Source organism: Cnephaeus nilssonii (assembly GCF_951640355.1).
Source record: "Cnephaeus nilssonii genome assembly, chromosome: 15".
In the NCBI taxonomy this organism is placed as follows: Eukaryota; Metazoa; Chordata; class Mammalia; order Chiroptera; family Vespertilionidae; genus Cnephaeus; species Cnephaeus nilssonii.
In genome coordinates, this window is record NC_137086.1 from 1,941,129 (window position 1) to 1,964,919 (window position 23,791).

Here is a 23,791-nt window from a genome sequence, read left to right on the forward strand (position 1 = left end):
GGTGCGCCTTGCAGCTTTGGTGGTGGGTGGTCAAGACCAATTCTGGGATGAAGCAGGAAGCCCACTGTGACTGCCCATCTAGCCCACATCTTCCAGCCCACCTGGTGCCAGGAAAGCAGCTGACATTTTTATCTCCTATATCACACCGATTTTTTCAACTGGTTCCAAGTTCCAAAGCAAAAAAAAAACACAAAAGCTTTCTTTACGGACCCCCTAAAACTCAAACAAGGCGCAGCTGTTTTAAACAAGTGAGGCAGCTTTATTTGAGCCACAGTGGGGTAGTCACCAACATATTCATGAAATGGAAAAGCATGATCCAGAGTACGGCATACCACCACTGTGTCAAACACACACACACACACACACACACACACACACACACACACACACACACACATGCTATACATGCAGAAAGGCCGCTGGAAAAATACACATGAAACTAGTGACATGGGTGTCTTTGGGGAAAGAAACTGGTTTGACAACGAGCAGAGATTGCGGAGACTTACTTGTCACTGGCTTTTGTGCCATATGTAATGTTACCTATTCAAACAATAACTTAAAAAAAGAAAATGCAAGTAAAAGAATGGGAAAAGGGAAAAATAATTCTCTTAGTTTTATGCAAGTATATAAAAGTTTAACATTTATAAGAATGATGTATAATTTCAAGGATTTTTTTTTTACTCTCTAAATTCTAGCTACAGAGCCTTTAAGAATATGGTTAATTCAGAGCAAAGCCTTGGAAAAAATATAAACAATAATTTCCATATCAAAGTGTTTGTCCAGAGCAATACCCAATTTCAGAACAGTCTTTTTAATTAGCCTTATCAATTTGGAACAATTTTTACTATGAGATACTAAGATGACATTAATACACTGTGGCTGGACATATTCTATTTTTAAAATAGAGGCAGCCAATCAATGATTCTCTCTCATCATTGATGTTTCTATCTCTTCTTCTCTGAAATCAATAAAAATATTAAACAAAACAAAACACAATGTGCACCCCTATGGGGATTGAGCCTGCAACTCGGACATGTGCCCCAACCACTGAGCCACACGAGCTGGGCTGGACACACTCTATTAATGAGATCGGAGAAATCAGGACGTTTGGGAGGAAGAGAGCTCCTGGTTCCGTATGCCTTGCAATGCACACAGGAGTTCTGAGCAACTCTTCTGACTGCAGATTTTAACTAAAGACATAGCATGGTCACAGGCAAGGACAACAGGGCGGGGGTAAAAGGGCCCTGAATTCAGAGAAGGGAGAGCTCAGAGCAGCAAGAAAGACTTTTTGCCTAAAACAAGCTTAAGAACAGAAAAGTGCATAATCTACAAATAATTAATATAAAAACACTGCAATTTAACAGGTAAGAATTAGGGCATTTGAGAATATTTATGATTACGTCTGAAGTGACGAGTATTTACATCACAGACCTTAGCGGAGTATGTAAGCACATGCACGGGTCAGTACCTGTTCTATCTGGATCCCATACCCTTTGAAACCGGCGTTGTCCCAGGAAGTGTTCCGGTAGATGTCATCAACTCTGTCAATGAGCTCTATCTGTGTGTGAGAGGGAGAGACATTATGTACCTTTACTGCTCTCTGCAACGTAATGAATCCTGCAGGGAGAAAACCACCAGTGTAGAGAAAATGCCATTATAAAAGTTTCTTCCAATTACAAAAACTACCATAATGTTGTTCTTTATCATTGACAGTGCTGACAAAGAAGTTATTCCCAGCCCAAATAAAGTCTTGTTACCAGAGTAAAACAGTGGTGCACCCTAGTATAAATCAAGTAATCAATTGCATATGGAACCAAAATACCAAGTAACAGGTTTTTTTAAAACCTGCCATTCCAGTCAGTTACAAAAATGAAAATGAAGTCAATCGATTTACCTAAAACAGAGTCTTCTAAGGAATATTCAGTCTTCACTCGGTCTCTTGGCAAGTGCCTCAAACGCCTTCCTCGGAGAGTGAGGAGCAGCGCCGGGCCTGCTAAGCTGGCCCCCTCCCTGGGCAGAGTGCGCATGGGGGCCGGGCAGAGGGCCAGGAAGAGGAGGCTCCCCCTCCCCCTTCCCCTGTGCTCTCACTTGGGGGGGGCGGTTAGCGAGGGGAAGGCTGATAGACAAGGACGGTTCACACCACGAACAAAACATTCAACAGTATCTCCTCTCAAAGAGAATTTTTTATTGTTCAAAACTGGCGAGATGAGGTTTGTCTGGGCAACTGCAAAGCATGTTATAGGTAGGAAACTGCTCCTTGCTTAGAGCAGTGGTTCTCAACCTTTCTAATGCCGCGACCCTTTAATACAGCTCCTCATGTTGTGAACTTAGGCGACCCTGCTGGCGGTTCTCAACCTGTGGGTCGCAACTGTAGAGCCTAAGACCATCGGAAAACACAGATATCTACATTACGATTCATAACAATAGCACAATTAGTTATGAAGTAGCAACGAAAATAATTTTATGGTTGGGGGTCACAACATGAGGAACTGTATTAAAGGGTCGGGGCATTAGAAAGGTTGAGAACCACTGACTTAGAGTAACTGAAAGACCAAGAAATGCAAATTTTAAGACCAAACCTTTCATTATATTAATATTCTTGGTGTAATGAACAAAGAAGCAACAAATTAAGAGAACTCCTTAATACAAAGCCCTATTAAGAAACTTTTTCAGGAAATATCTCTTCCATAAGAGCAAAAATTAGTGACTTCACACACTGCTCCTACCAGCTTGACAATGACTCCTTTCACTTGGCGGGAGGAGAAGGGAGAAGGGTGAGGGCGGCATGGCCGAGAAGGGCAACTGCGAGGCAACGAGAAAGACGTCTTTACTGAGCCAGACTCTCTGCTCATGAAGAGCTGCCTTCTCTTATTTCCTAAACAGCATTTTGGTCAGTGCCAAGTTACCATGACAAATGAGGTCATACTAATAAAAAATGTCAATGAAATCTGATTCCCTTGACTTTTCAAAATTACAATCGCAAAAGCTTAAAAACCCAGTGTCAACACTTCTGTAATCTCCTCTTCGTGCTCAGCCCGAAGGGTGGTTATGAGCATGAGAGTCCCATCTATTTCACTCAGAGCCCAATAATTAACTACTTTATGGCACAAACCAAACTGACCCATCTTCTCTGAAATATGCATATAAGCAAAAATCATTTAGAGAAAATGCCATTATAAAAGTTTCTACCAATTACAAAAACTAGCATAATGTTTATTCTTCATACAAATATTTTTTCCACTCTAGACTCTAGAGTCTAGAGCAACAGTCACGTGTCCCAATAAGATCGCTGCCATTATAGCAGTAACGTTTTCAAAGAATTCACTTGGATAAAGAGAGGCCTATGTAATGAACTTGCCCTAAACCTAATATTTATAAAAACTCTAATGTGCAGAAAATAATAGTTCAAAGGTAAAACAGGTTTTCAAAAATTTGAAACTAAAATCTCTATGCAGTAATGCAAGAATCTCAGATAGCCCTCAAATATTTTACGAAATAATATGGCATCTGAAACGGATCCATTTCTTTATGTTTCAAATTATAGCAGTCCTCACCCTAATGAAGTGAGACTACCTACATGAGTGTTTTGTCCATTACCTTCTCCAGGATCAAATACTTACTAAGTAGTTGGTGGTGGTACTCTCTTCCCCTCTGCCCATGTACTTGTAAAAGCGATGATCTGCCACCACCAATAATTTACACGTGTTCTTCATGGGATTAGGGTCGGCTCGTCTCTTCACCCGGTGAATAGGCTCTAATATGAATTTGTATGCACTATTAAATCAAAATTCATCAAAACAAGGAGTTTTTTTATAGTAACACTTCAAACCTAGCATAGTTTGGAAACAAACATTACATGAGTTTAGTTTCCTTACAGGTATTTTGAACAAACAAAAAAAAAAACAATTTGAAGGAAAAGTGAAAAGTAATATGAAGTTTTAAAATTGTAGAATTCAAGTCCTAGCTGGTTTGGCTCAGTCAATAGATGTGTCCACCTCTCTCCCTTCCTCTCTGAAAGCAATAAAATAATACTTTTTTAAAAAAAATTGTAGAATTGCCCTGACTAGTTTGGCTCAGTGGATAGAGCGTTGGCCTGCGGACTGAAGGGTCTTGGGTTCGATTCCAGTCAAGGGCATATACCTTGATTGCGGGCACATCCCCAGTAGGGGGTGTGCAGGAGGCAGCTGATCAATGTTTTTCTCTCATTGATGTTTCTGACTCTATTCCTCTCCCTTCCTCTCTGTAAAAAAATCAATATATATATATATATATATTTTTTAAATTGTAGAATTCAAAACCAAGGGAAAGTGTCCCTGTAATTTTTTAAATGAGGCAACTTTAAAAGTACTTGAAAGTAAAGCAATCAGCTATTTGTTGCTCAGCTATGAAGCACTCATTCTATTCTAGAAGTCCACAAATTAACCAAAGTAATGGTAAAAATATCAAGGTAATCAGACATTAACCTTTAGCACTCGGATGTCGAGTGTGACTCGACACGGTTAGCATCGGTAGCAGCTCGTATGTCGAATTGTATTGAATGTATCAATAATTTGAAATATAAAAGAATCCAAATAAATAAGTTTGTATGAAAAGAAACTCCAGTTTTTTATTCTACTGCTGCGCTTTGTAAAATCTGGGGTATTTAAAAAATTAAATCCCGAGTAGAATAAAGGAATCGAGAAAAAAGCGAGTGCAAAGGGTTAATAATTAATTTGTGTTAATAGGTTTTCTTATCAAATAATCAAACTGTTTAAGAATCCTACCTAATAAAAGAGTAACATGCAAATTAACCACCACTCCTTTACACCCACCAGCCACGCCCACCAGCCAATCAGAGCAGATATGCAAATAAACCCAACCAAGATGGCTACAGCCACAGAGAGCAGGAGGGAGGCTTGGGTTTCCCAGGCAATGGAGGAAGCCAAGCTTTCCGCCTGCCCTTGCCGGCCTAGGCCTCCACTCAAGGCTACAAAGTTTCAATTATAGAAGGTAAACAAATCCAAACAGAAATGGCGGCAGCCACGGAGCTGGAGTCCCAGATTGGGAGGCTAGGGTTGCCCCTGGCAATGGAGGAAGCAAAGCTTTCCGCACACCCTGGCCTGTCTTGGCCTCCACTCCAGGCTACAAAGTTTCAATTGTAGAATGTAAATAAATTCCAGATACCAGAGCCTCCGCTTGGGCTGCCAGGGGACATGGCTGGCCTGCAAACCACCACAGGCCCCTCGCTCACGCCACCCCACGCCCCAAGGGAACCCCCACCCTGATCCAGGACATCCTTCAGGGCAAACCAGCTGGCCCCCACCCGTGAACCAGGCCTCTATCCTATATAATAAAACAGTAATATGCAGATTGACCATCACTCCAACACACACAATATGGCTTTCCCCATGTGGTCAAAGATCCTGCCCCTATGTGGACACAAGATGGCCACCACAAGATGGCCAGCAGGGGAGGGCAGTTGGGAGGTACCAGGCCTGCAAGGGAGGGCAGTTGAGAGGGACCCAGGCCTGCAAGGGAGGGCAGTTGGAGACAATCAAGCCTGCAGGGGAGGGCAGTTAGGGGTGACCAGGCCGGCAGAGGAGGGAAGTTGGGGGCAAACAGGCTGGCAGGGGAGCAGTTAGACATCAATCAGGCTGGCATGGGAGTGGTTAGGGGGTGATCAGGCTGGCAGGCAGAAGCGGTTAGGGGCAATCAGGAAGGCAGGCAGGCGAGCAGTTGGAGCCAACAGTCCTGGATTGTGAGAGGGATGTCTGACTATCGGGTCTAAACGGGCAGTCGGACATCCCTCCAGGGGTTCCAGATTGGAGAGGGTGCAGGCTGGGCTGAGGGACACCCCCACACACACACCCCCGTGCATGAATTTCATGCACCGGGCCTCTAGTTTATATATTAAAATGCTAGTAATATTTTCTAAGATTTTTAAAAATAAGGACAGTAGACTATTTCTCCAACATGGTTGTTTTCAAAAGGTGCTAAATGGATCTGCCCCAAACTGATCAGCTTCATCTTTCAAACATTAAAGAGCTTTTTTTGCTACTAAGTAATGTCTTATCAACTTATTTAAAGATTGTTTTACAACAGTATTGTCATTTTTAAATACCTGCAAATAAAAAAATATCTGCCCTCAGATTATTCAATTCCTTTCCCCAAACTTTTTTTAAAGTCTAATCTTTACTGTTACCATTGTTTTCTAGTGTTTTCATTTGTTATATTATATGCAAAAGAATTAACATAAAAATTTCTGAACAAAACTATTTTCAAGCCAAATACTATAGTTTCTTGAGAAACATGCTTTTTAAAAAAATCAATTGAACACCCCTATTGAAGACAGCACAGTGCCTGTTTCTTATTTGAAATATGTTTTTTAAGTCTTACCATCAGGTGCCTTTCCAGCTACCAGCCCTTCTGGAAGCAAACCTTCATTTTCCGCCTTTATGTAACCACACACTTTTGAGGAGTGCAACCGTGAAACATTCCTGATATCTTCAGATTTATAAACTAATATTCTCTTGTCTTTAGTATCATTAATTAGTCTCCAAAGTGGCTAAAATAGAAAAAATATAATTGAGATGGAAAATATAAAAATTCCTAAACATCAAATTCTTACATCCTTTACTTGTTTGCAGATAACATTCATTTCCAGGCTAAGTAAACTGGCTAGACATTTTTATAGAAAATAAACCATTTCAATTTTTATCATTGTTTCTATGCTGGTAAATAAATACATGGATTATTCACTTTTTTATCTGTATATGAAGAAGGGCATTATTTTGCACAAGTTATGAAACCTTTTAGAAGAACCAGAAGAGAAAATGCATATCCTTTTCCATTCACTGATTCAAAATATTTATGTTAACACCAACCATGCTGGGTGACGGGCAGACAGCAGGAAAGTTAGACAAGGTTCTGTTCTGATGCTTTTTCATTCTAGTTTCCTTAACATCTTCTGTGCACAGGAAAGAACAAATACATTCCCTTACAATATTGCAAGGTCACTGTAAATCAGAACTAACATACTCAAAAGGTATGTTAAGTCAAAAGAATGTTTGTTATTTCAAACCCAAGTTCCACTCTGTAAGGACATTGGTCTCATCAGAACCAAACAGCTTGTGAGAAAGGTTCAAAAGATAAAATTTACATACACACACGTATATCCATATCCATCATGAAAAATAATACGACAAGAAAACACTACTTCATACCCACCAGGAAGACTGTAATAAAAAATACACCCAATAACAGGTATTGGCGAGGAGGTGGACAAATCAGACTCTTATGCACTGCTGGTGCAAATGTACCATGGACTGTTCAATGCAGGAAATGTAAAATGTGAGCATGCCAAGTACAGCCACTATGGAAAACAGTGTTACCATATGACCCAGCAATCCCACTCCGTGTGTACAGCCAAGAGAAATGAAAGCATATGCTCAAACAAGAACGTGTTCACGAGTGTTCACAGCAGCATTATTCACAACAGCCAAAAAGTGGGAACAACTCAATGTCCAATGGATGGAGGAATAAGCAAAAGGTGGTATATCCATACAATGAATGTCACTTGGTTATAAAAAGAAATAAAGTCCGGACACATGCTACAACACGAATGAAGCATGAAAACATTCTAAGTGAAAGCAGCAGTCACAAAAGACCACATATTGGGTAGTTCCACTCATGTGAAATGACCAGGCAAATCTAAAGAGAGAGCAATATAGTGCTGAATCCTATAATAACCATTACTAAATGGACCCTAAATTAGAAAGAAAAAAAAATCCATGAAAGAGATTTTGAGGAGGACAAGAGATCTTTTTGACTATGCATGGATTACCAGCACTGAAATATACTTGAACCTTTCATTTTAACCAATTTAATTATAGTTTTCCCACAGGTGTTCTGTTTTGGTGATATCACCACTACCCAGAGTATTCTCATTTTCTTAGAAACACAGAATAACTTCGACCCACCATCTGTTTCCCAGACTAATATCTGACACACGGCTCCGTGTCCTGCCTGGCTGTGACAGCACAGCCTGGTTTCTCCTGCAGTACTTTAATGGAAGAGTGGCCCGAGCTTCCTAGTTTCCTCTTCTAACCCCTCAGACTATAAACTATCACCCTTTATTGACCTTGCATTTCCAGAGCAGCTAGGAGAAAAAAAGGAGAAATGGCCAAATAAGACTTCGCCTTCATCCTTGAGAATGTTTACTCTGTAATAGGGTTACTAAGTAAGAATAAGGAAACAATGAGTCGGGAGGGAAGGAAGTTTTCTCTTCCTATTATCCACCCACATATGACTTTTACTCAATTATGGTATTAGAAATACAGTGCATCTTACGACAGCTTCTTAGTCATTTGTAAAAAATATCATCTTCTTTAAAACATCATCTACTTTCCTAATTAAAAAACTTTAAATACAAGGAGAAAAGAAGTATAATTATAGACCTCTGTCTTCTTACAACAACTGAGAAACGACTTTTTAAAAATCAGAGATAATTAAGTGAAGTCAGAGAGAAAAATGACAAGAACCATATGATTTCACTCATATATGGGATATGAAACAAAAAGCAACAAACCAACAAACAAAAGACAAACTCATACAGACAACAGCAAGGTGGTTCCCAGGTGGGAAGGGGTGAGGGGAGGACGAAGAGGGCAAAGGGGGTCAAATATATGGTGTGGGAAGGAGACTAGACTTCAGGGGGTGAGCATACAACTGAGTACACAGATGTCGTATTATAATGTTGTACTCCTGAAATTTATGCTATTAACCAATGTTACTCCAATAAATATAATAAAAATAGACATTTGGAGAGAAAAAAAGGTATATGCTAAGAAAGAATTCATGTTAGATTTACCTCTATATTATATTCTGCCCCATCTGTGTTGATCCTTATTGTAATATCGTCATCTCCTATGTGGGCTAGAACCCTAGAGTCAGGCTCACCTTAAGAGAAAAAATATTTTCACTATTAAAAAATACTTACATAAAAAAATAAACTATGCCCCACTGCCATTAAAACTCAACAAAGCCCTTCATCGGAGTGAATCTGCCCAGACACTGTGAACACCAGGAAAACACCCCGGAGCAGAGCGAGACACCCCCCTCAGGAGGGGCCTCTGTCCAGTCATCTGAAACCTCTCTCTCGGCCTCCAGCTGCTGAATGAGAATGATCTCGAGTCTGTTACAGACCAAAACCAACCAACCTGTAATTTCCTCCTGGAATAACTTGCCTACTTTGGGTTAAGAAAGAACTAAGAGGAGGCAGAAAACAAATTTGAAACACGGAGGTCTTGAACTCTACTATTTGACGATTTTAATGCCATTTGTTTCTGACTGTAGAATAAGTTCCTGATGTAAATGACAATTGCTAGTTGGATGTATTTTCTTAAATAAATATAAAACAGGATCACAAAGTCAATTATTTTATCTCCTAGATCCTCTGTTTAAAATCTCCTAAGGGAAGTCTACAATCCTTCTCTAAAGAAAAGGTGAAATTCTCATCACTTGAGAGGAAACCCATTTCCATCATCCAAGTGGCCAGCTAGTGTGACAGCTGGTAATCCCGTGTCCTCCTGTTTGAGTGTTTCTGCTTCCAAACTTAGACAGTTCAAGTAAAACAAAGATCAGCAGTTCTCTGGTACTCCGTCTCCCTCCCCCAAAAAAGAATATAAATATACAGTCAAGTTAGATCCGGACACCTCCCACCCCAGGCACCAAGGCAAACAAGCTCCATACTCACCGACCACGTGTCCGCTGAAGAAGTCCTGCCACTTGACGCTATACTCGCTTTCATTCTTACCATCGACCACCACAACTTTGAAATTTTGGGAAAAGCGTTCAGTACTTGACGTCAGGTATAATTTAAAATGCCTGAAGAAAGAATGCATCCATATTTTACTCTAAGAACACAAAATGGAAGCCTAATTCTCATTTAATTAAACTTCCTTAAAAAAGAAGTTGACAGAAGAGTTGATATTAATGAAAAGCCACTCGGGTTTTCACTACTGTTTTACTAGGTGCTTAGAGCACCGATCTCCTGTGAACACACAGGGACTAATCTCTTTAGTGTAAGAATCTGGCAGCCAGGAGCATCCAGAACTGGGAAAGAAGACTCCAACAGCTTAGCACTCATCTTTCCTGGAGGCTGAAGAATAAGGAAACACACATCTGGATGGTGTAAGTCGAAGTCCTGCTCATCTTAAAAACTTATTAAAAACTGGTATTACTGGATACTATTTCCTGAACACCCACTCAGTCCTAGATGCTCTGTATATGTCATATCCACTTCACACAGTAAAAATTGAGGCTTGGAAGTTAATCAACATACTTGAGGTTATACAGCTGGAAAATGGCAAAACTGAAAGCTGAATTTGGCTCATTCAGAAGCCTGTACTATGCTGCCTCTAGCAATCCACCTAATGTTATTGCTGTAAAATTAATAAATGCTACTTTTCTGTATTTAAAAGCACTCATGCTATTTTTCTCCTTCTAAAAAATCTTGAAAAAAATTAATCCACAATACCGAGAGGAAAATAAATACAAGTCAAAAACAACACAGACATTAAAATACACACTGCAGTTCTTTAGTTGGCTTAATATTCTTTTGTTTTCTATGAGTTTCAGTTTTGATTTAAAAACTAGGCATAGTGAGCAAGAATTTTTCAATTATCATTTACAGAGTCCTTTCAATGTGCCCATGAACATAAAAAATAAATAAAGGTACGTTTTTCATCTTAGCCACAGGAACAAATTTTGTCCGCTGTGGTGTTGAAAATATGAAGTGTTACTTCCTATGGGTCTGCATAAGCCTAAACTGCAAGAATCTAGACTGAGACTGTTTCCATGGCAACAAATATTTTTAACATTTTTGAGCAGAACAAGGTAATTTTAGTTTGCTTGTGGGTTGTTTTTTTTAATGGTCACAGAGAAAGAGACAATAGAACGTTATTTCAGAAAACCTTGGAACATTTTCTGCTGCTATCCTAAAGCACATCTTCCCACACATTCACAGATATGATATGTTTCCACCATCAGTTATGCTGAGAACTTATTATAAATGCCTTATCATTTCATTTTAGAGCTCTCCAGGAGTCTCCACATTGCTTTTACTTAATGTTCTTTCCAGAAAAATCACTGGAATTGTGCTCTTCATTTTCTACATTACTAATCTGCTCTATTATAAAGATAAGGGCCAAGTGATATAGAATTCCTGTTTTTTTGAGTTTCCAATCTTCAACTTTCAGCTATAAAGCCTCCCACACAATATATTAGTCAGAATTTATTACTCTATCCTCCCAAAATTATGTGAAGTCATGTACTTACAGAATTCTTTTATAATTTTCATTTATCTGCCTTTTTTTTTTATTTATCTGACTTTTGATTTAAGGATTTACAGTAACCACAAACTAATGTTAATCCATTTGAATTAACATTTTTCTATTTTTTGTATATATCACAAAAAGATCATCACAATAAGTCTAGTTAATATCCATCACCACTCCCAGCCAGTGTGGCTTAGTGGGTTCTATTCACAGTCAATTAATTAAAATTCTTTGTTAGAATTCGATAACCATATTATTACCATCACTGACACTTTGGGAATACCTATTTACTTTTTAAAAATAATCATAAGTGTAAATTTTAGAATAGGCAATATACAGTGTAATAATCTGACAGACTAATTATATTAATTACAAATCTTTAAAAATGTAACTTCCCAAGCTACCCTTATACACCTGAAACTAATATAATATTGTATATCAACTATAACTGAAAAAATAAATAAGCTTTTGTGGGAAAAAACAACTTATTTTTCTGTTTTTGCCAAACCAAGTCTCACTTGCCCCAACATTTTTCTATGAATAATTCAAATTACCTTTTTAATGCTGAAAACGTCAGTAGTGTTTCTAAATGTGTTGATGCCTGTAGATCTCTCTTTCTTACCGAGTGCTGTTGGATACTGGATAAAGAGAGGATATCGTAGTCTGAGAGCAAAGAATCAAGCTTTTCTGAAATAAAGACAAAAAAGTTATTAACACCTAAACCTACCAATCAATTGTAAAATTACTAAAATGAGAGTCAGACAACAAACTCTTCCTAATGTACATTATGAAGTGCCCGGTGCATAAGCTATGAAGTATTCTTACAAAAAAACACACAAATTGAATCTGAATCTAACCAAGATCTAACTTCTAATTTTGAAGACATAAATGTTGAATGTTGCCAAATTAAATAACCTTAGCAAGCAATCAGCCACACCCAGAATGTTAGAATTCCAGCAGAACAAATGACCCAATGTCTTCAGGAAATAAATAGCATGAGAAAGAAGGGAGGGGCGACACCTACCAGACAAGAACATGGCAAGCAAGCCAACGTGTGAACCTGTTTAGGTCCCAGGTCAAACCAACCCACTGCGGAAAGGTATTTGTGACAATAGGGCAATGTGAGCGTGAGTCCATGCTCACATCAGGTAGTGGTAATTTTGGTATCTCAGAGTATCATATTCTGCAATGACCTAACTTCTAAATTAAAGGTATTTCTGGCTTGTATGTTTAGAATTCCTAAGATCAAGGCAGCCAACTCAACCTGCCAATTGCCAATCTGAGCTGTATCAGTTTCTTATCAGTTCATGTGGAGCAAGAGCAACAAAGGTATTAATGAGCAAACCAAAACTGGGAAAGTAACTGTTTTACAAAAAAAGCACTATTACAAATTAGAGAACAAGAAGTGATACTATCCCTATTACTGCAGCCCTCAACAAATACAGATGATCAGTCCAGTGGACACCAGGAAGCAGAAGTAATATTATAACCAAACTAATCCCTGGGAAAGATCAACATTAATTATTTTACCAGACTGACTTGGAACCCAAGAAAAGCAAAGAGCACTGCTACCAAAATAAAACAAGCACAAAAATGTTTTTATTTGATGCAGAGCAAGAGTAACAATGTAAAGTATGTCTACTCTATAAGTCACTTGTCATCAACAGCAACTCTGCGGCCTCTTCCAAAATCAAGAGAATTTTTGGAATACAGTTTTGGTGACTTAAGTCTCTGTAGAAACTGTCTAAAAATATTTGAGCTGATGCTTTCCTTTTCTCTCAACAAATATCACTGCAGAAACAAAACCATTCCACTGGACTTAGGATGTCCTCAAAATAGAGCAGGAGCTTAAAATACAAGTGAAGTGCTACTGAGGTTAAATATGCTCCCCAAACCATGGAAGAAATAAAGAATCCACCCCATACTCTCTCCTTCCTCCCCTCAACGTCCTCAGCTGGTTGGTGCATCAGTTCCCGCATTCACTGCGCTGTGCCAGGCCTGGGTAAGTACTGACAGCCTGAAGCAGAACCGAGTCCTTGCCTGATGCAGCACTCATCTTAGTGTGGGAGACAGACAATCACAAGCAAATACCAGTCAGAGATGCGGACATGAAAGCGGACAGCAGACGAGCGGGAAGGGCCAGTTTATAGTGTGGTCAAAGGAAAACTGCCTCCTCCCAGCAACCCTGGAGACAGCAGGGGTAGGCAGGCTGCTGTGAGATCCTAGTAAATTCATTCCAGGTCCACTCCAGAGTCTAACCAACATCACACAAAACAGCAGCAATTTCACACTTGCTGGGTCCCCCATTTTCTGTTAACAAAATTTCCTTTAAAATTTAATCCGGAGAAAAGCTGTCTGAGAAGGCACCCATCACTTCTTTGCCTATGGATGGTTGTTGGTTATCGGGCCTCGCTAATGTTTGTAATGCTTAGCAGCACCAACAAAAACCTTCCAGAAGCCTACCATTTGCTCAACAATGTTTGAGTGTTTCCTACAAGACACCATGTTGGGCGTTTTATGTTATCTCCACAAACACCCCCGAGGCTTTATCCCCCTTTTACAGATGACCAGAGGGACTCAGGGAGAATAATGATCACAGCTAATGTAGCACAGAACTGGGACTGGAACTTGGGCCTGCCTGGCTGAAAACCCCACGCTTTCCTAATGCCACACTGTTTACGCTTCTTAAAGATAGCCTCGCTCTTCTTGGACCTTCTATTTCCAGGTCTCCTACATTTCAATAAGTCACCCAAACATGACCTCGTCTCCCTCTGAACTCTGAAGCCGTGTGTTTGTTACTTTCTCCCGGCACTTATGAGTTCTATCTGTTTTATCTCACAAACAGATTGTAAAATGGCCAAAAGGGAGCTCTGTATTGTTCATCACAGGACCCCTACCTCACAATACCCAGCGCAGAACCTTGCACAAAACAGCACTCCTATGTTCACAAATTGCACAAATTCTCAATGCTGAGGTACTGCTACAATTCCTCACTCTTCAGCTTCCTGATACAGACAGGCTGGTACATGAACTCAGTTTCATTCAAGATCATAATCACTCCTAGTGACTGAGAAACTCAACCTCAATCCTGTAGTTTCACTGTCAATGTCAGAGGCCAGCCGCTCTCAAAGGTGCTCCCCACACCAGCAGCATCCGCATCCACGTCATTTGGGAACTCGTTAAAAGGCCAGTTTTCAACCAGAAATTCTTAGGGTGGGGCTCAGCAATCTGTGTTTAACCTGCCTTCCAGGCGATATTGACGGACACCCAAGTTTGAGAACCGCTACTGAACTAAACTAAGTAAGGAAATAATTCAAAGAAAAAAACTTTAAACACAAAGATGTTCATTATTCAGCCTTGCATTATTTTTATAAACAAAATCAGAAACAAGGTAATAACTGGGCAACAGATAAGTTATGGTACTACTTCTCCTTTTTTTAATTTAACTGATCTTAGAGAGAGGAAGGGAGGGAGAGAGGAAGAGAACACCGATGTGAGAGAGAAACATCAACTGGTTATCTCCCACATGTGCCCCAACCGGGGATGGAACCTGCAACCAGGGTATATGACTTGAGGGGACTGAACCAGACACTTCTCGGTGTACGGGACGACGCATCAACCAACTGAGCCACACCAGCCAGGACAAGTTATGGGACTTCTAAATAACAACAACAACAACATGCAATCATTTAAAATGCTGCAGCCCCAGCCGGTGTGGCTCAGTTGGTTGAGCATCATCCCATGCACCTCGAGGGCACTGGTTCAATTCCCAGTCAGGGCACATCCCTGGGTTGTGGGCTCCATCCCCAGTAAGCAGCAGCTGACCCATGTTTCTCTCTCCTTCTCCCTTCCCCTCTCTCTCTAAAATCAGTAAAAACACTTTTAAAAAATAAGTAGAAAATACTCTTAAATACAGGTTTTTAAAACATGGAGAAATGTTTATGCTATAATATTAAAGGTGCAATTAAAAAATCCTCTTCATACTGCATGATCTTAACTATGTATAAAAATAGGCCTACAAAAACACAGCAAGATAGTAACATCACTGGTTATCTTTAGGTATATTTTCTCTATAAAAAGCATTTTAAATGTAGCTTGCTAAAGCACTTTAAAAAACTTTACTATGTTTCCATTGTAATTAATCCTCTTATAATAACTAGCTGGCTCCAACTGGAAGCTCGGGAGCCATTCCAAAAGCATGGCAAAAGCATTGCCCTCGTCCAACGAACGGACCCCTGCCCTTGTGACTCTCCTTGCACTAGCAGTAACCCCCCCCCCGAAACCCCGTATTTCACTGTGCTTCCCTTCCCACATTTCAACCAGTGGTTGTCTCGGTTTCCTGTAGCTCCTCAGCTGAATTCATATTTCCCCCACTTGACAAAAGCTGTTAGCCTTTATCCATATCCAAATCTCTCAGTACACTTACTGTAAACCACTTAGCATTCTCAGCTCAGTGTACGGTCACAATCTCTCTGCTCGCTCCGGGCTGTTACCTTTAGAGACCCCCCCCTTCCTCACTGTTTTTGTGTCTTTTCCACCCCAACCCTCCTTTCTTGCACACACATTCTGCACTTCATTTCCTCCTATTCCACCAGACTCCACCTACTCACTTATTCAATATTTATTGAGAACCTTCTACCTTCCGGGTACTAGGGCTACAATGGAGAAAGAAAAATACATTTCCAATATTGTGACATTGGTGGGAAGACCACGACACAAAAAACTGTTATCAAGTATGTCAGAAGTTACAGGAAGTCAGGGAAGGACACAGCAGGGGCATGACCCCTCCTGGTGAGCCCAGGGCACTCTCCCAGGGAACCACATTGAAGTGAAGAACACAGGATGAGGAGGAAGCCACGAGGAGCAGGAAGGAGAAGGTTCTAAGTAGAGGGCATAACGTCTGCTGAGGCCCACGAGAAACAGAACGGATACTCAAAGCAATGAAAGCAACCTGAGCTGAGTGCTGACCGCACAGAGGATGTGAAGAGGCGTGAGGCTGCAGAGGCAAGCAGGGTACTGGTCATGACCGGCCACAGAACTAAATTAAGGATTTCGGTCTTTGGAGAAGGGCAGCAGCTGAGAATTAGAAAGTTCATTGTAACCGGAGTGTGGAGAGTGGGCAGGAGGGGAACAGACTCAAGTCTGGGATATCAGCTAGTAAACTGCTGAGCAATCCAGGTGCAGAACATGAACCCCCCTCCCCCTCCCCAGGTATTTGGCTTGGGTACCTAGGAACATAGTGGCACCTCATCCACTGGGATTAAAAAAAACACACAACACAAAACAAAAACACGAGGAGCAGCAGGTTTGGACAAGGGGCTTATATGGGAGGACAGCTGGATGCTGAAAGATTCTTAGTTCCATATTATATCTTGTACCTTATATTTAGTTTGCAATTACACTGTTCCTTTACACAGGACTTCTTTGCATCGACACAGATCATACGTTTGCAATTATGTCACTGCTAAGTCACAGAGTGACTTTAGGTGGGGGAGCAGAGCTGTTACTGTAAGCCTTTCAACACTACATCAGCGGTGAAGAGCAGCAGATACTTCGTTCCTCCTCTAGTTCTCCCAGAATGAGGAGGAAGCGGGGCCTCCAGGCCTGAGAACTGGCCTTCTGGGTGGAGGTGTGAAGTGGCCATAGAAGACTGATAAGCTTTCCACTCCACCCATCTCTTATGCTTCAATTGTTTCACTTCTGGGATAAGCTTTTATGGCCATTTACCCTGGTACAATGACATTAACCCTTTGCACTCGCTTGCTTTTTTCTCGATTCCTTTATTCTACTCGGGATTTAATTTTTTAAATACCCCAGATTTTACAAAGCGCAGCAGTAGAATAAAAAACTGGAGTTTCTTTTCATACAAACTTATTTATTTGGATTTTTTTATATTTCAAATTATTGATACATTCAATAACCGTCACACTCGACATCCAAGTGCAAAAGGTTAAGATACCCATATTTCTTTCATCCTGTCCAGAGTCAACATTTTTAAGACCAAAGTGACTTTTAAAACAATGAAATGTTGAATGAGAAGAGTCGGGGAACATTTGTAAACTTTTTACTTTGTTTCTCTTTTCTTTTTGCAATAAACTGCATCTCCTGGAATGGAATGCAACTTGCACATGCAGACCCCTGCAGCACTCTGCTGGCTCTCCATCCTCCTCGGCGTGGGGTAGAGTCCCCCAACGACACTGCAGTGCCATGCCGCCAGCTGAGTGTCAAAAGTGGAAAAGAGACAGTGAGCCAAGACTGCTGCCAAGTGTTGGCTCTGCTTGTGCAGAAGACACATGAACCTGCTGCTCCCAGTACCCGCGCGCGCAGGACGAGTGGGTGAATCCAAATTTACCAAAGTAATTCTGGACCTGTTATAACTGAAGTGCCTGTGAATACGGAGGTGGGAGCATCACGTGACAGACGGATACTAGAGCGAAACTTCAGAGAACAAGTCTACGTTAGAAATAGTAGTTATCCAAATACGTATAGTCAAATAGTAAGCGAAACCAAAGCAGTAGATGAGACTTGTCAGAGCCTACACACACGTTAAAAGGAAAAAAAAAGGAGGTGTGGGAGGAAGACACCCATGTCCTTGCTGGGGTTAGGCTAAGAACTAAGGGGACACAAAAGAAGCACTTCCTTTCACTCCCCTACCTCCTGAAGCCTGCCCGGCCCCTTTCATACTTTCCTCAAATCATACTTCCACTAAACACACTCACCGCCTCTCATAAATACGAAATGGTGAAGAACCCCACATCAACCACACTTGGCCTGCAAGGACACCTACTCTTAGGGTTCTGGAAAACCTGGGAAGGGCAGGAGGATTCTCGCTTCCCCACCACGGCTCTGTAAACTCTCCTCCGCATTCTATTCTAGAAATACAGCTCATCTCTGACGGCTACAAAGCAGAGCTGCATTAAATCTCCCTTGGAACAGTCAGGGTGGTTATGTGTTTGGGTTCCACAAGAATGCAGACTGAAAGCAAAATTAACATCCAGAGAGAAAGCCAGATGTCCAAACACTGAGCAAAATGGGTGCTGTCAGTCATGAGACATGAGCAATGCGATGTGGAGGATCCCACACCGAAAACATCAGGGACATTTCTAAATATACATTGCAGGTACAGCTTTCATCTCTCATCCGTGACCTACATTTTTTTCTTTCCACCCACTACATCCTCTTTTTATTAAAAGTAACACAAAGAGAAACCACTTTTGAAATCAAAGTGAGACTTATACACCCCAGCTGCAACTTCACCGAGATATGATCATGACTAAGCTCACATGACTCAGAACTTTCCTAAATTATGCAATTCATAACAGTTCCATTGAAATCATTTCGGGGGAACTATGAGTATTCCAAAAGCCTGGATTCAAATCCCAGCTTTAGAACGGCAGTTACAATAACATTTAAAGGGCAAGTAAGCTAATAAGCAATAAACCATGCTCTTTAATTATGAAACTATTTATTGGTCTTGACCAATTCAATCTAAATAATGTGGGGTTAAATTAAGCAACAAATTATATCCTGAGCCATTAAAAACACACAGAAATCAATGCTCTTCAAAAGAAAAAATACCCACAAGACATATATTTATCACCGTGTGATCCTGACAGCTCACTACACCGGACTCACTTCTGCTGCTGCTTCATGTAAAACGCTAGACAGGCTCCCTAAGGTTAATCCAACCACCTCTAAGTGCCCCCCCATCAGGAGTGTCCTGATTTTCCCTCTTGACCTACTTAACATTAAAGTCGGGGCTCAAATATCACCTCCTTCAAGGAGCCTGGCCTCGCCTTCCCAGACTAGGTTCCGTTCCCTCCGCGATACACCACCTGTCAGGTGTGTCCTCATGCTCCCCTCCAGACTGTTCTAGAATTGTCTGTTTAGAACTCCCTACACCGCCATGCCAGACGTGTACTGAGATGGATGTTGTCTGATCTTGGTGTTTCGAAGCCACACATAACACTCGCATCCAGTCGGTGTTCCTCAAACGTCTGGTGAGTAAATGGGGCGGGGGAGGGGGGTCCATGCCTTTTCCTGGCACTATAAAAAACACACGCCGCCACCCGATGCCCCCTGAAGCTGCTGCTCACTGCCCCAGAAAGCAAGGTTTTCTTTCCTCTGTGCTGGGTGCATCCCTAGGGGTCATGCTACCTACTGCCCGCCTGTGAGCAACAGAATAATCAAAGCCGGACAGAGTGTCGGAGGTGCGGGTTTTAATATCTCAACACTTTGCATTAACGCTGAGTCCTAGGAGAAAGATCCGTACCCCAACCCTCCCCTTCCTCCTGCCCCCCCCCTCTCCCCATCCCCCCTCCATCTGCATGGGCTGATCCCCCTCAGCACCTCCTCACAAGCGCCCTCGCCTTGCACCAAACGGGTCACCTGCCGTCCATTCCAATCTGACATAACGACACGATTATTCAGCTGAGAACAAGCAACACCGTGAATACCCTCAGCCGATTGCCATTTCTGACTATGAAATCAGAAGGAAGGGTTTCCAGGTAAACTAACGTGAAACTTTCAGTGAGCCATGGAGAACCCGGCGTGGTGCGGAGCGCTGCGCTGCACGGAGTGTGTCACCCTGGGGGGGCCTGGGGGCCCGGGCACCATGGACATCACTGCGGCCACCTCCGTGCGCAGGGAGGACGTTCCCTCCTCCACCGCTAACCCATCAGCGCCCACCGCCACTTCCCACGGACAGCACACGTTTACACCAACAACTCCCCCCAAACTCCGAACCTCAGGTCCCCCCTCCTTAAACCCACCCTCTTAGGTCGGACATCTAGACAAGAACCCTCTGCTTTCTGGGCTCAAAACTGACCGCGGGGGCCGCCCCTGCTCACTTCCCGGCGCGGCAGGGAGACCCTCGCAGCCGCCGCAGCAGCACGAGGGGACTCGGCAGGCTCAGGGTCCCCAGCCCCCGCACCTCCAGGAAGTCTCCATTTACACAACTAAGTGCACGCTCACGCGGGTCCAACACGCAGTTCCCAAATGAGTGTCCGTCCCCGGCTTCCCGCGAGGCTCCGGCAGGGGAAGCGCTGGGAAGCTGTGCGCGCGGGGCCCGTGGAACCCCCTCCGAACGCCCGAGCGGCAGGGGCCCGGGCCGCATCGCCCCTCCAGACACGAGCCAGCACCCCGTCCCTTCACCCCTTTCCCGAACTCCCTCCCGGACGCAAACCCCGGGCGCACCCCCGCCCCGGCCCTCAGTGCCCACGGGCGGCCGCCTCCGGTCCCCCTTTCCCACTCACCGACCAGCCCGTCTCCATTCTTTCCCCAAACGCCCAGCCACACCCCCCTCCACACACAGAAAACGCTGGGACGCGCCGGAGCCGCCCGGTACCCGCCCCCAAACACCTGCTCCGGTGCCCGGCTCTTCCCCGAAAGCAGCGCGCCCGGCGCCGGCCTAACCGACTCCCGCGTCTTTACCGAGCCGCTGCGGGGAGCCCAAGCCCGGCTGGTCCGGAGGTCGCGGCGCCAGCACGAAAGGCACCACGCTGGCCAGGAAGAGCAGACACGGCCTCATGTTCCCGGGCCGCCGTTCCCGCCGCTCAGGGCAGCCTCGGCCGGACGGGGGCTCGGGACGCCGCTCACATCGGGGGAGGAAGGGATCCGCCCGGCCCGGCCCCTCACGCCAATTGTTCCTCCCGCGCCGCCTACAGGAAGACTAGAGCCGGACTCCAGGCCCCGGAAGTGCAGGCAGCGTTCCCAGAGGCCGGCCGAGCCCACTTCCGGCCGCCGCCGCCGCCCGCACCGCCCACTAGCGGAAGCCGCGTGCCGCGCGGCATGCCGGGAGGACCTGGCTCGCCCCGCCCCGCGCCAGTGCCCCGCCCCCTGGCCGTCCCTCCGCCCGCCCCTTCCGGCCCGCCGGCGCGGGGCGGGCGCCTGTCCGGACAAGACCTTCGACGTCCCCGCTTGACCCAGCCGGACCTCGCCTGTCCCCGGGTGGCCTCTGTCCCCGGGTGGCCGCTGCGAAGGAGGCGGCCGCCTGGGAGCAGGCCCTCGAAGGCACGTCCGGCCTCCTCCCTCGTTGTGGCCCCGCTCAGGTTGGGATCCCCGTTTTCCGTTTTACTGAAGGAGCTGTGGGAACCGCCCCGGACCCCGCCCTGGACGGGGAGGGGCGCCCGGCCCTGGGTGCTCGAGGGAATGACCCAAAAACGAAATCGGAGGACGAGGAATCGGCTCCCTGGAGGAGGCGGCGCCGATGGGGGTCCCGCTGGGCTCCCCACGCGGTGCGAGGCCCGCGGCGCCCTTTTCGGCCTCCGTCCCCTGAACGAAGAGGCTTTGTGGAGGGACAGGAACCGGAGCTTCGCTCCCAGTACACGTTTTCTCTGTGGCCCCGCTGTAGCTCCCAGCTCAGCAAGCATTTCCAGAAACTAGGGTCTTTGGCCGAAACCGGTGTGGCTCGGTGGATAGAGCGTCGGCCTGTGGACTGAGGGGTCCCAGGTTGGATTCCGGTCAAGGGCATGTACCTTGGTTGCGGGCACATCCCCAGTAGGGGGTGTGCAAGAGGCTGCTGATCGATGTTTCTAACTCTCTATCCCTCTCTCTTCCCCTCTGTAAAAAAATCAATAAAATATATTGTAAAAAGAAACTAGGATCTTTGACCGTCCTCGCCCTGTGTGTGAACACAGAGCTAGGCTCGATCAGCACTTACTAAAATTCAGTCTGATGGCCGCTTTAGCTTAGACGGCACAGTTCCAAGGCAGTCCGTGCTTGGCGTTGCAATCCTGTGCATCTTAGCTCCGTAGCTGAGTGTGGCTGGTACTGAATAAAACATGCTAACAATGGGTGCGCAGTGCTATTTTGGTTCAACCAAAGTTGGTGCAAGTAGGACATAGCACATTTCCCACTTAAGAGACAGCCAATTGTTAGGGATAAAGTATCAGTCCCGCCTGGTCAAGTTTCAAAACTAGTTCCTAATAAAACACTCCAACTATGGTTTCCATTTAGGTTCACTGCGGTATGTATGCCTCAGAAAACCTCAGCTTCTTTTCCGAGTTATCCATAATGACTGGCTTTGTGCGTTTTTCATCTGTTCATCTGAGGTACAAAATGCCCTCATTAAACATAAACATTGATGGCATACCTCATCAAAACAAGCCAAATTTCACAAATTACATACAATATTTTTAAGACTTCATAAAAATGTGTCAGCTGTGTACAATTTTTATACATTACATCCCAAGCATCATATTCTCCAGTTCATAACCCTTATTAGATCATAGGTTATATATATATATTTAAATATATTTTTATTGATTTCAGAGAGGAAGGGAGAGAGAGAGAAACATCAATGATGAGAGAGAATCATTGATCAGCTGCCTCCTGCATGCCCCGCACTGGGAATAAAGCCCACAACCTGGGCATGTGCCCTGACCGAGAATCGAACCCTGACCTCCTGGTTCATAGGTCGACGCTCAACCACTGAGCCAAGCCGACCCAGCAGATTATATTCTTTTGATGTCTCCAGTTCTTCTCCAGTATCTTCCTCATAGAAGGCATTTAGCTGTCTGTTTAATAAATGACATTTTTTAAAAAAGTACATTGTCCAGACAGGTGTGGCTCAGTGGATGAGCATCGACCTATGAACCAAGAGATCAGGGTTCAATTTCCAATCAAAGAAAAATAAAGTAAACTTCTGGTCCGTTTTTTTATTCATAGCCAGGGGTCCTAGATTTTCAGGGACAGTCTGGATTTCAAGTAATCTTCCCCATTCACAAATCATGTCTCAAATTATGGTTTTCAATTTGAGGTTTGCTTTCATTTATGAATTACCCATACCATTAAGATAAAGGAGCACCACGCAGGAGAAAGAGCCAGAGGGACATGCATAAGAAACTGTCTTCCCTCTTTGCTTGCTCTTTCTTCCATCACTTACAGGAGAAACCCGGTTCCATGTCATGAGAACATTCAGGAAGCCTATGGAGAACCCCATGGGAACAGAGGTCACCAGCCAACAGCCAGCAAGTGACTGAGGGGTGCCAAAGACTGGATTAGGGAGCTTGAAGTGAGTTCTCCAGTCCCAGGCAAGCTTTGAGGTGACTGCAGTCCCTGCACTCAGCAGCTTCACTACAACCTCATGAGACCCTGAGCCCAGTTAAATCATTCCCAGATTTAAAAACGACGTGAGCTCTCGCTGGTGTGGCTCAGTGGATAGAGCGTTGGCCTGCCGACTGAAGGGTTCCGAGTTCCATTCCGGTCAAGGGCATGTGCCCGGGTTGTGGGCTCCATCCCCAGTAGGGGGCATGCAGGAGGCAGCCAATCAATGATTCTTTCTCCTCATTGATGTTTCTATCTCTCTCTCCCTCTCCCTGCCTCTCTGAAATCAATAAAAATATATTTAAAAAATAAATAAAAATGACACAAGCCCTGGCCAGGTAGCTCAATTGGTTGAGCATTGTCCCTATACACCAAGGTCAGGGCACATACAGAATCAACCAATGAATGCATAAATAAGGAAAACAACAAAC

At 43.8% G+C, this 23,791-nt stretch overlaps 1 protein-coding gene across 2 annotated transcripts in view; it reads right to left on the bottom strand.

Annotated features, from left to right (window-relative positions):
- ADAM17 (ADAM metallopeptidase domain 17) overlaps positions 1-20,994 on the bottom strand; it is a 36,206-nt gene extending 15,212 nt beyond the window's left edge. Inside the window, exons 1-7 of one of the 2 annotated variants that reach the window (XM_079791663.1) lie at positions 20,748-20,994; positions 11,870-12,002; positions 9,734-9,864; positions 8,849-8,937; positions 6,376-6,544; positions 3,621-3,754; positions 1,469-1,558 (exon numbers count right to left, since the gene is read on the bottom strand). In XM_079791663.1, the coding sequence (XP_079647789.1) occupies positions 1,469-1,558; positions 3,621-3,754; positions 6,376-6,544; positions 8,849-8,937; positions 9,734-9,864; positions 11,870-12,002; positions 20,748-20,844 (843 nt within the window). In that variant the 5' untranslated portion in view covers positions 20,845-20,994. Of the gene's footprint in view, positions 1-1,468; positions 1,559-3,620; positions 3,775-6,375; positions 6,545-8,848; positions 8,938-9,733; positions 9,865-11,869; positions 12,003-20,747 lie in introns of those variants that run through there. The other variant, XM_079791664.1, reaches the window with a different exon arrangement.
- Positions 20,995-23,791: the final 2,797 nt, after the last annotated feature.